At 39.5% G+C, this 13,223-nt stretch overlaps 1 protein-coding gene across 1 annotated transcript; it reads right to left on the reverse strand.

The window, feature by feature from the left end:
* Positions 1-3,251: 3,251 nt before the first annotated feature.
* On the reverse strand, positions 3,252-4,598 carry LOC137791824 (4-galactosyl-N-acetylglucosaminide 3-alpha-L-fucosyltransferase 9-like). The gene is made up of 2 exons (XM_068587008.1): positions 4,393-4,598; positions 3,252-4,179 (listed from the first exon to the last, which is right to left on the reverse strand). The coding sequence occupies exons 1-2, from the start codon at positions 4,596-4,598 to the stop codon at positions 3,252-3,254; spliced, it is 1,134 nt and encodes a 377-aa protein (XP_068443109.1).
* Positions 4,599-13,223: the final 8,625 nt, after the last annotated feature.

The following is a 13,223-nucleotide window of genomic DNA, read 5'->3' on the forward strand; positions in this document are numbered from 1 at the left end:
TCAGGACCATTAAAACCCGGCTGAGGAACAGATTTTTCCCTAGAGTGGTTTCCTCCATCACCCCCACCCCCACGACCCCACCCTGCTCACACCGGACAGTCACTTTTGCACTTTAAAATCATTGATGCCTGTGTTTTATGTCTTATCTATTTTTACCAACCAGTACAGACACAGTTGGTATGCCATATTTTGCCAATGCAGAATAAAGAGCTATTGATTAGATTGAATAATGTGAATTGTTGTTATTACTTGTAGAAACATGTTCAACAGTTGTGGAGAAATACATTTCCACTAAATTGGCATTCCCCTGGATAGAGCTCCTTCCCCGTGGTTGAAACGGAGGTCTAACTACAAGTCAGAGGTTTTACAGAGTATACATGTTTCACACAAGCTGTACACAAATATCATAACACATATTATATCTGAGTTTCTTAAATGGATTAATGTCTTATAACCATGAATAACATGCTGAAGCATGACTTTGTGAGATCTAAGAGGAGTGGCAGCACTGTAGAACGTTTTCTGTAAAAAAAAAAAGATGTAATTGTGTGTGTTTGTCTTCGGGTGCGACATCTTTTTCCTACGCGGAAATGTTCAACCCTTGGCACAGCAATGTCTATGAGAATTTGTAAAGAAGAGGAAACAACTTGTGGGAGATAGTAAGATATAACAATAAAGCAAATATTACATCATAAGAGGCCATTGAGGCACAGCTACTATTGTAATAAACACATAATCTGGGCAACAATCTCACCCAATTATACATTCAAAGACTAAAGCATGAATGTTTGAATAAATGAGTATTGCCCAAGGTTTTTTTTCAGACATTGAGACAATTGTGTCTGAACTCTGATGACCTTGAGTGATCATTTCTAGTTTTTGCTATATATCACTCTCCATGAGAATCATCTGTATCTTTGCCTAAATGGCACTATTCTTAAAAAAAAAAAAGGAATTTGCTGCTAACTGCCATGGCAAAATGCTCCTGTTTTGCATTGTTTTTGCCATGGAGCTTTTCACTAGTATGTGTGTTTAATTCCAGGTATAAATTATGTAACTATAGCTTGTGTTACAGCCCGGCTCGGAAGCTGCAACATTAATGGGAGACCAGACAAATGAAAAGTAATAAATGACCACATTTATTTAATGAATAACATGAACTAAACAAAACCACCAGTCAGTAATCATTAATCAGTCAGCATGTGTGAATGTGTTAAAATGTATTGAGGAAACATTATTAAACGGCAGCCGTGCCAACAAGGACGAGCGCATCAATAGCTGGACCGACACACGGCAGCAGTTGAAAAGTCCTTTTTGCTTCGGAAGGCTCCTAACTGAGTGAAAGTAGCACGGTAGTAGCACTTTAGTAGCACTTAAATGGCACTTAGTTACAGCACTTTGGAAAGTAACTTTGGTTGAATACACTTATTGTAAGTCGCTTTGGATAAAAGCGTGAGTTAAATTAAATGTAATGTAAAATGAAAAAAAAACGGCAGTATCTAAGTGGCAAAAATGATATGATTTGCTCAAATTCTCTAAATGTGCTCCAATGCTTTCTTTCTTACACGATTCCTTCCTTCACCAAAATAAATAAGATAATGCCGCCTTACCACTCTATGTGGCGGCAAAATGACGTACCATTCTGCCACCTGTGAAAACAAACAATATGCTTATCTTGAACAGATTTGACAATTATAATCAAACAATCATAAATTATTGGGATTAATTTTGATCAATATGAATAGACAGTGACAACCCTTGTGTTACATTTTATATGTCTTGATTTACTTCAAACATGTAAAAATAAGTTGAACAAAGTCTAATTTTCAATATCAAGAAGCATCAGTGCAAACAAAACAATGAAGGCTCATAAAATATTATTAAACTGTTAAAAAGCTAAATATAATCAAATCATTAAATCTACATTATTGCACATCAGAAAATATTGACATTGAACAGTTTGATTGACAATGCACGAGTGAAAAGAAGCTGTTTCATATAGCCTGCAGGTAACAGAACAATAGCTTTTACAGAGTTACAAAAATTATTGTTCCACTCCAACCGCAGGCTCAGGTGTCGCTCATCGACTGACCACTAACAAAGAAATACAAAGAATCCACCCAGCACTTAAACTTCCCCACTTAAATAACTAACAAGTATTGGTCATAAAAAGAATAAAATACCTATTTAATTACGGGGCAAGCTTTGATGCTTGGAAACAAACCTACAAACACTTTGCTGCCTCAGAAACTGAGAAGAATTACCTGATATAAATATACCAAACGTGAACAGGTTTTAAATTGACCTGTATATTATTGCAATAAAAAACAAACCTGAAGTTTTCGTTCAAATTGTGTTAAATGATCAATTATATTGATACATAAAATCACATGAACAACTGGCACTCAAGTAGAATTCACATTCATTTGGAATCCCAGACATTAACAATAACAACAAAGGGCAAAACACACAAGATGCCAAAAACTCACACACAAATACATAACCACATAATAACCATAAACCACCTCCCCTCCTTCACATACACACTTTTCTTTGGTCTGGTTCAAGAAAACGAGATGAACACAATTAAAGACAAGTAAAAAAAAAAATGCCAAAAAGAGCCTTTGTGAGAATAATACTTCAGATCACAATGCGCAAAGATCTTCTGGTACCCTTGAAGAAATATAAATTTGTCTAACTCATAACTATAAGAATATGCATGGAAGATACACTTCTATGCTTTCGGTAAAAATATGATCAGTTCAGTGCGTTTTGTCACCTTCAGCAACGAAGTAAATGAAAGACACAATATTGTTTTATTTTGTAGTTTGTCTTGTTTCCTCTGCGTCGCTGCACTTCCTGCTCCCTGTATGCCTCGTCCCTGATTGTGCATGTGTGTCGTTGTTTGATTTCCTTCATCTGGCCTCAGCCACGCCCGTGTGTCCCCTGATTGTTTTATGGTCTACACCTGTTCCCCCTCGCTTATATATACTTCCCTGCCTTCCATTGTCACCTGTCAGATCGTCGTTTTTCGTTCGTTCAACCTTCAATACCGGTGTGTGTGTGTCGTGTTATGGTCAGGTGCACCTGCTGTTTTGTTCCTGCCTTTTTTTGCTGTCTGTTTTTGTGGACTTAGTAAAGTGCCTTTTTGCTTTTGCTGCCTCCTGTCTTGTTCCTGTGCACTCGAGTCTCTGTCCCTCCACACACGTTCATGACAAATATGTCATTTCGATATGAGTGATCGCAACATCTCAACCCCAAAACCAAGTTTTGAGATCCTTAACAGTTTGGATCTCCTTGTGGCTTTGTAAGTATTCACAAGTTCGGCACGCATGTTCTCTTCCAAAACTAGAATCCATTACTTTTAACGTGTTTGTCCAGTTAAAGAATCGGACGTACTCGGTCTGATTTTTGTCAAAGTAAAGTAGCCTCTCTGCCAACTCCTTTGGAGTAGAAAAATCCTCGTAATGAATGAAAGAATCACGTGGGATATGTTTCTCATACATTTGTCTTGAAGGGCCCAGAGTTATGGGTACAGTTCCCAATTTCATAGGACGGAACAACTTCTCTGTTATATAGTCCGTGTAGATGGAGTTTTCAAAAGAGAGGTAGAATTTACAAGACGAAATTATTTTTGAATAGTCGTCGTGATTTATATGTTTGCCAAAGGCATTTCCATACGTCTTGATGTCGATGTGTTTCTTCAGTTCATTGAAGAACTGAACTCTCTTGTACCTGGCGTTCCAGTTGCTCACAATCCAACACACCAACTTGTCCTTTGCTGGAAATTTAAAACTCTCATCTTTAGATGTCAATGGTTCCAAATGTCCATAAGGCACCGGAATATCTGAATCAAGGCGATAGCTGCATGTCAAGTTGTATGCGCCATTAAATTCGGAGATTGGATGTGTGTTTGCCGGTGACTCCATGTTAAACCACACCCATTTCTGAAAAGGGAGCCGTGGCATTTCAGGGATTTTTGCAACCAGCTCTCCATTTATGTTCCTGTGGTGGAACAAAACCCCGTTGGATTTGTTATAAAGGGTCCTGTCATCTGTTAACTGACACCTTTGGATATTGAAATCGTCGCAACTCAGAGGAAATGTAGAGCCAAATGGATACATCCAGATCAGCACAATTATGTCAGGCTCAGCGTTTATTGGACTGGTTATTGTGGAGCTCTGTAGAGTCGATGTGGTTGGACGGGTTGTTGTGGAGCTCTGTAGAGTCGATGTGGTTGGACGGGTTGTTGTGGAGCTCTGTAGAGTCGATGTGGTTGGACGGATTGTTGTGGAGCTCTGTAGAGTCGATGTGGTTGGACGGGTTGTTGTGAAGCTCTGTAGAGTTGGTGGCATTGGACTGGTTATTGTGCCCGGATCTTCTTGTTTGGACTGTTTATTGTGGGGCTCTGTAGAGTTGGTGGGGTGTGTGTATTTGGTCTGTGCTTCCTCTGCACACAGAAATGCAGGACAGAGCACAAGTCCCAAATTGCTGTACTTGACATCAGACCTGTACATGAGGAAAATGGTGATAAAGCACAGCGCCGCTAAGCCGCCGAAGGCACAGACACGCAGAGACGGGCAGGCTGGCCGGGACATGGCTCACCTTTGGAGAGAAAGGAGATCAGTCTATTGAAGATAAGACATTTAAACGGACAATGCATTGAGTCCTCTGAATGGGAGCAAATGATTTGCGAAACACAGGTTATCATTACCGCTAGATTTGTCCAAACTCATAAAAGTAGCCTCTAGAATTCTGTTTCATTGTCTGGCACTAAACAAAAGCACATCTACAGAGTAAAGAACAGGTTCAAAAGCTGTTCATGATGTGTTGTATTCCTCCATTTTAAAGGTCGTTGGAGCGAAATACGTAATGCATCTCACAACACAGCAAAAAAAAACTCCAAATCCATGTACTGATCTGGATGTGGCCATTTGGCAGCATTTTCATTCAATATCATTTGACGTTACAAGCAAATGGGTTCTCTTCCACCACAGAGACATGCATCCAATCAAGCAGAGCTAAGGAAAGGGCCATGTCCCAGTTTTATAGAAATGGGTGCGGTTTAACACACAGTGACACTCAGACTCACTGCCACGTGTGTCCAAATATCCCATTTGCATTTATTGTCAGCGACAGGACCATCATATATGGTCTCGCTCCTTTTAAAAGCTCCACAGAAGGTTAAATCACATTGAAGTTGGTCAATAGTCGGGGAAGGAGACTTATGAATTCTACACTATTGATTGAAGTGCTTATTACACATGTCACACTGATCTGTATTGTTTTATTATCACTATATGAACCTTCAGGTTGATTAAACCAAGAATACATACATTAAAAGACTTAAATCACACATTAAAAGACTAAAGCATGCAAGTCTCAACATATAATCTATATAAGCCAAAGTTTTTACACCAGACATGCAGACTATTTGTATCTGAACATTGCAGTTTGAAAAAAAAAGAACATTCTACTTCATCACTCTTTATTATAATCGTGTATATGTCGTGCCTCATTTTTCTTCACTAAAGATGGAAAATGCTGAGTCATGAAACCTTTATGGTATGAAAGCGCGCAAGGTGACACGATGAAAAACACGTCTCGTTCAACAAGTTGTTGAAACCGGTACAACATCTTACCCCATTTGTAAAGATCTTTTTTTTTTTATGTTAACACTTTATATGACAGTATTTCATTCGATTATTTGCTGTCCTATTTACCTAAATACAGATGGTATGAGACATATATTTGGCTGTTTTATTCAATCTTATTACTATCTCCGACAAGCTGTTGCTCAATGCAACAGGGAAAAAAAACCTCAGCGAGGTAACGATTAAAATCAACAAAGATACACGACACTGATTATGAATCAAACAAAAGCTAGAGTATAATTTTTCAGCCGGTTGTGCGATCGAGTTTTGTGCTCTATGGTCATACATACCGGGGCCAAACATGCTCTAAAAAGTGCTTTAAAAGTAACATTTTGGAATCAAATCCAAGTTGGACGTAACGCAAAAAAGAGGAGGAAATAAAAGAAATGTGTTCGCCTTCTTTGCTGTGGTTTTGTAAAGCAAGATAACAAATATATGCCATAATCAGTCATTTCTGAAAAAAAAAATGACTCGACGACGACTGTAGTTATTCATTTACATATATTTATAATATTGTATTGGATCAGTTGCGCAGCCTTCTGATTTTTTTTTCGTGCGTCATTTATTTATTTATTTTTTTTTAACTCTTTGAACGTCTCTTAAAACTTCATCAACTACAGTGGATCACTCTGTAAGGATGTCTAACTTCTTTTTTTTAAATTTTTATTTGTTTTAACACTTTCTGCTACAAATAGAGATTAAAGCGTCCCTGACTGTGTGTTTAGTGTCTGCGGAGCTTCAGGTGAGGAGCGTCAGACGTGATCCTCTGTTACTTACGTTCACCTGGCAGCAGTCTGCAGCATTCACAGACAGTCACTTCCGTTTCCTTATCAGCTCCGATGCATTTAGACGATATTAGTGGACTTAGTTTGACTTTTTTTTTTGATGGGGTTTTGTTTTTCAACTTAAAGAAGACAATAAGGATTTCTGGCTACAATCACTTCCCGGTGAGTCAATTAAGGCAATTTAATTTTAGGTTCCGAATATACTGAAATCCCTAAAGATTTGCATAAATAATTTTAAACTCCATAAAACACAGGTGAAAGGAAATAAGGATGATTATGGATGATTACGTTTCAAGTTTAAACATTTTAACTTTTTAGTGAAAAAAAAACAGAAATATAATACTTTATATTACACATTTAACACAAGTTTCTGACATAGACTTTCTTTTATTTTTTTATTTACTTTTTTCTCAAACTTGATCACTGTAAAGAAATCTCTCTCTTTTTTCTTTTTAAAGTTCCTTCTACAAATAGTGATGAAAGCGTGCCTTACTGTGTGTTTGGTCCCTGTGGAGCGTCAGGTGAGGAGTGTCATGAAATGATCCTTTCTACTAACCTGCCACCTGCAGCCTGCAGCCTGCAGCCAATCACATCACAGGACACACACTTTCCATTATGTGTCCTAGTCAAATACTTCATGCTTCTAATTAAATGCCATTTTCTAATGGGAACTGTAGATTTTTAGACATTTTGTCAACTCGGGAGGTTTTTGTAGTGCAAAGTGTCATATCCATATTTATAGAATGGATATGACATCATCAACATAGTTGACTTTGCTCTTGTATTTTTTTTGACTGCATTTAACAGACTGAGGACAACATTTTAGCGTCAGGCGTGATTCAGTTTCTTCTTCTGAGGTTACACACCCGCACTACTCAATAATTTTAAAACAAACAAAGAAGCAGATCAACTGGATCAACTTCCTCAGTGACAGTTCTACTTCACATGTTACGGCAAACTTCCTTCCTTTTTTCCTTTTTAAAACAAAATCAAACACTATTGTTTGTTATTCAAGTGGGTTTTCTTCCTCTTTTTCCTTGCTTTTACAATCGAGAAAAAAAAGCCAAGTCATCTCAATCCAACCCTGTTTCGAAAGAGTGTCGGGCCTGTTTGATTATTTGATAATGTCATGACATTGTTTTGGTATATTGATATCGTTTCGTCTTTCGCGAATCGCCACCTTGACGTGGAGAAGGAGTTTAGGTGGCTCCGTGACCCTCGGAGCGATGTTGTTCGGGGGCATCAGCAAAGCCACATGGAATGTATCGCTATCCCGCCCGGACCAGAGAAACCGGCTCGGTCACCCTCCTGGAGCTACACCTTCAGGTGAGGTCGGGGCTCCGCCCGTGGGGCCCGGTTAGGCTCAGCCTAAAAAAAAAAAACACCATGGAGCAGAACACCCTGTGGACCCGGCACCTTCCTGACCTGGATTTAAAAAAGAAACATACACTTTTATTAATCCCCTTGGGGAAATTCTTCTCTGCATTTGACCCATCCTTGATGAAGGAGCAGTGGGCTGCCCTGTGAGGCGCCCGGCGAGCAACGAGGGGTTGAGTGTCGTGCTCGGAGACACTTCGACGTGTGAACTGTGGGGGGGACTGGGGATAGAGTCGGCTACCTTGTGGTGACGGGACGACCGCTCCTCCCCCCCTCCACCTATCAGTAGAAGGTGATAGACACATTGCATATCCAAGATGCTCAAAGATCTCTCGTAGAACCACCTCTTAAATACTCATCATGACCCACAAACAGAAACCCTCATGACGTCTTCGGCCTAATAGGAAACCTTTCCCCTCGTCCGATGGAGCGGTTTGTAAGAAATGGCCATACGATAACAAAGGAACTGCGCGTTCTTTCAGACAGAAACATACAGATTCCCCTGTCTCCCTGCTATCAGGAGACATGTTGAGTTTGTGTGTAAGATTAAACAGAGACAGTAAGATGAGAAGTCTGAATATGACAGTGAAATAGTAAATGATTAAGTGTGAATACTGTTTTTCTTCCAACAGCACCATAAAAGAGAAGTGTTGTCATTGTGACCACATCCTTTCACAAACAGACTAGACAGTGGTATGTCGTCATTCTTCTCACGGACAGTTCAAAGCTTGTGGCGGCCTCGTGTTTTCAGAGGACATGACGGGGAGCGTCACAACGAGGCGAAGCACAATTCTCTTGAGAAAAGGTGCCCACTCAAATGAAGACATAAAATAAAGCTCAGAATCCTTCCACATGTTAATTTAATGGCCAACAATGACGTAAAGAAGAAGCTTTGGTGATTGACGTCCATTCACACCTGGATGAACTGATTTTAAAGCTGCAGGGCAAAGACAGTTCAGCTAAAGTCATTTTTCTCAGAGTTTCATGATGTAGGCCCTGGATTACTTGAAATGAGAGAAGAACATGTGTTTCTATATATAGTATATCTTATTTATAATTAATCCAGTTCAATTTGAAATCTACATAGTATTAAGACGTTTTTCAATTGAACTTTCTTTATTTCATTTGGGTCTGTTGTTGGCGATAGCCAGACGTTACATAAATGGGACTACTAGATCATGGTGTATGTTATGGATGTTCTGGAGCTTTGTGTGAGGACATTCTCTCTTCTTGGATCTCGTTGAATTTTGAATTGAAGAACAACAATCAAAACTCTAACATTCCACCTTAAATCTCCATCTTTACACCAACAACACATGCTGTATTTTAAGAATGGCCACATAAAGATATTTACAATATTGTGTGCAACAACACTCTGTGTCTGAAACATGACCAGTGTTACAGGGATGAATGAAATGTTCCTTTTTGTATTTTGTTAATCTTTGTGTTGGATAATTTACTTCTGGCATTTTCATATATTTAGCAAGAGACCCTTAATGAATGTGAGTGAATATTAAATACAATTCAAATTTAGTTGCTTTAAACGGTTTAGTTTTTCAAATTTAACAGGTTAAATTAAGGATTTTTCAACAGAGAAAAAGTGGCGTCACGAGCCAGTGTAGACAGGTTTCAGGTTTCGTGTTCTTTGTGACCACACGCTCAGAAAGAGGTCCTGTGGGTTCTCTGACATTTACCATTGTTTGCTTGTGTATTACACACCAGTCATGTATTTGGATTTAAAAATAAAGGCAAGGCAAAGCAGGTTAATTTGTAAACCACATTTCAACAACAAGGTGATTCAACGTTCTTCACATGAAACCTTTAATAGAAGAATCAAAACATAATGCAGAAGAAAACAAGATTCAAAACATTCGGGAACATTCATTAAAACATTAAAAACAGTCAAAAGGCTAAACATTTGATAACAGTTGCAGTGCAGTTTAAGAAATAAAATGCAGATACAGAAATGTATTAACATTCGTGCTCCTTAAGTACTTAGGGTGGGTTAAATGCAGATAGTTTAATAAAGGATCATTCATTCTCCTTTCTAAAAACACATCTGTGGTTGATAATACAAAATCGTATTCATACAACACACATCAAAACTAGCAGTAATATATTTCACAGGCCCACATAAAAAGAATAAAAGATGCAACAACGCACACACATTTCTACATAAATATATGTTTATAAAGACATATGAATGAATCCAAACGTGATCGGTACTAAGTGGCCGACAGAGCGGAGCTAAACAGGAAGTCATTTCTTTTGTATTTCCTTGTGAGTACATTAAAGGCAACTGAAAACTGGTACTGCCTGCTTTTGTCTACTTTCCAGGCAAGGTGCAGCTCTTTGGAATGAGCCTTTTGTTTAATGATCAACTGCAGTTGATACGTTGCTACGGACGCTTTCAGCTTGGAAACAGATCGGTCTTGAATGCCTCGTTTCTGTGCAATTCATCTTCATGGCTTGCGGTGTCACAACTGAGAGACAGCGAGTGCGATTACTGGCAAGCGTGTGGCAAGTCTGTGGCAAAGGCTCAGAGGTGTCAGGACAGCGGCAAGCAAACGGCACTTGTTGGACAGCCCTGGCATGTTAGTTTAAACGTGTTTATTTGTAATGATTTGGCCGTTTTTGTTATTGGCACTTTAAGAAATTGTACATGCACAATTCCCGGGAACATCTATTGTTGGTATGACAGGTCAGCTGAGGTAAATCCTATCTACGATTTTAGTTGAGTTAACTGAGCGCCGTTCTCTGTATACATTCTTCCAGCAACCTGATACTTTTGTTGTGCTGGTGCGCCAAGGAGGATCCGCCGTTACTCTCTGCTCATCCAAATACAAGGCGATTCGCCGAGGCAGCCACTGTGCAAACTCAGACATTTTACTGGATTGACACCGCTTATCGAAAAAGCGTGCCTTTTCCACGCATGGATTCTACGTATGTCTGGTTTCCATCCTTACCACCACTCCTGAACATTTTGCCCGTGTGCTTCAGGCACTAGTTCATATGCTCCTAACACTGTAACCGTAACCACACCAGTCCAAACTCTGCTTCAGTGTCAACTCCTGAGATTTACCCATCAATTTACACCGGAGCACCAAAGCCCAAATGTCCTTCAGCCACTTTAAAGTGGATACAATCCACCCCACACTCCCTGAACGCTGGCAATATGCCTGCTGACATCGAGAGTTCAGGGTTTGACTTTCTACACGTGACTGAGGAGTGCCATCAGGCTGGCGATCCAGTTCTATGGCTCTCACCCAAAGGTGCATAGCCTCCACTTCTAACTCCCGATTCCTCAAATTCTTAGCAGCTCACAACTATTTGTTGTACCAGAGTTGTGTCCTTCTCAACTCTGACAAAACACCTTTGAACGAAGTGCATGTAATAACATGCATTGCATCTTTGTCTTTTTTATTTCCTTTGTATTACTGTGGGTTTCTTAACCCTAAATAAAATAGATTTCCTTACTTATATTTTTATATCATATCTATGTTTACCCTTGCATTAACAATAATCAAATAGGGAGTAGTTTAATGTGGCCCGGGGTAAAAGAATAGTTTTGACATCCCTGTCCTCGCTTCTCACAAGCCGCACTATCAGGTTTTTCACGTCTGCAGTCAGGCCTATCAATAGAGCCCGGTCATAACAACAATGGATGTTCCCAGGAATTGTGGCTCCGCTCCACTGCAGATTCAACTGTAAATATTCAATACTCCCAGTTAAATATCCACGCTCGCTCCTTATTGTATTCTGTTTCATGTTTGGCGTCACCTGTTTTTTGTTAAATGTTTGGAACCTCCCGCTAGGACAAATTTTCATTGTAAGTGCAAACTTACTTGGCAATAGATGGTATTCTGATTGTGGCCTGCCGTTTTTTCATGAGTGAGTCCACAGACAGGCGAGAACACTGATTGACGCAGGCAGTTTGGTTTGTTGGCTGTTCATGTGGTGCGAAGCAAAGCAGAGTCCAACTGACATGCAAATATCATAAAATTCTACGTTGGCGATTTAAATTCTGTAGATATGCAAGTTGACCTCCACTTTTCCATGAGAGTCTTAAACAACTTTAAGACAGCAATAAATATATTGCTCTGTCTCCTAGTTTATCAGCAGGAAGCGTCCTCCTTAGACACACTGGTAAACCAAATAAACCAGTTCAAACATGTTCATGATTGTTCCAATAGCTTGTAGGTCATGTTTTGTTGATTTTTATCTCGCTAATCTGTCCAGAATGATGTTTTCCGCGTTCTCTAATAATGGTCATGTTGTGTGCTCCTTTTCACAGTCTGTGGTTGTATGTACACACCGGCCATACCAGAAAACATGTTCTTATGAAAGCATAAAGGTCAGACACGGGGAGGCAAGGCAAGTTTATATGTAATGCACAACAAGGAGATTCAAAAACACAAGATTGATCTTTTCCTCTGTAAACATTTAACGTTTAGTGGGGAAAAAAAGTGAGCGACTTGCTTTATGTTCTTTGAAGAAGAATACGTTGAGTCAATTGTGGGATTGTTATTACTCATGTTCGGTTTTGCTGGACCCTAGCGGAGACACGGGGAGGCAAGGAAAAGGGTTTATTTAACAAACATTAACTGATGATGGTAGGGAGGAGTGCAGGCGGAGTGATGAGGTAGCGTGGGTGGCGGTGACGGCTAAAGTGGACTGCAGGTATGGGAGTCCTAGACACAGGGAACAAGGGTTAGTACAAAAGACACGATACAAGTAATTCAATCTGTTTATTAAAGAGGAGGAGGTTTGAAGTATGACGAGTGAGAAGCCTGGGTGTTTTAACAAGGAGGAGTTGATGATTTAAAGGCATGTGCCAGAGATGAGGTGCAGGTGTGAAGATGATTGCCAGTTGCCGGAACCACACACACAAAGTACACAAAAGGGGATAAAGTGAAAAAAAAAGAAAAAAAGGACACGAGTCACAGCCGAGCCGTAACATTTGTTTGCTACTGTTGGGTGACGTGGAGCGAGGTCAGCAGATATTTTCATCTGTAACAATGCACTACTTTGTTAAATAAACTACATTCAAGTTATGACGCGAGCTGTCAAATACATGTTTTGAAGAAAGCTTAAAGGTCAAGCACGGCATGCCATGGCAAGGCAAGGCAAGTTTATTTGTGTAGCACAACAAGGCGATTCAAAGTGCTTCACATAAAACCATTAAAGGCATCAAAACATAATGCAGAATAAAACAGGATTTAAAAACATTTGAGAACATTCATTTAAAAAAAGCAAACAATGTAATACAAGTTGTAGTGCAGTTTCAGAAAATGCAGTAGGGGATGCAAAAATTGATTAATATTGTTAGCAGATGTGAATTGTATAGCGATCCTGGCGTGTATACCAGTGTTAACCCGAATAAAATAATGGAGGAATAAGACAACGT

Source organism: Clinocottus analis, unplaced genomic scaffold, assembly GCF_023055335.1.
Source record: "Clinocottus analis isolate CAN_PGR_092001 unplaced genomic scaffold, fCliAna1.0.p SCAF_20, whole genome shotgun sequence".
Taxonomy (NCBI): Eukaryota; Metazoa; Chordata; class Actinopteri; order Perciformes; family Cottidae; genus Clinocottus; species Clinocottus analis.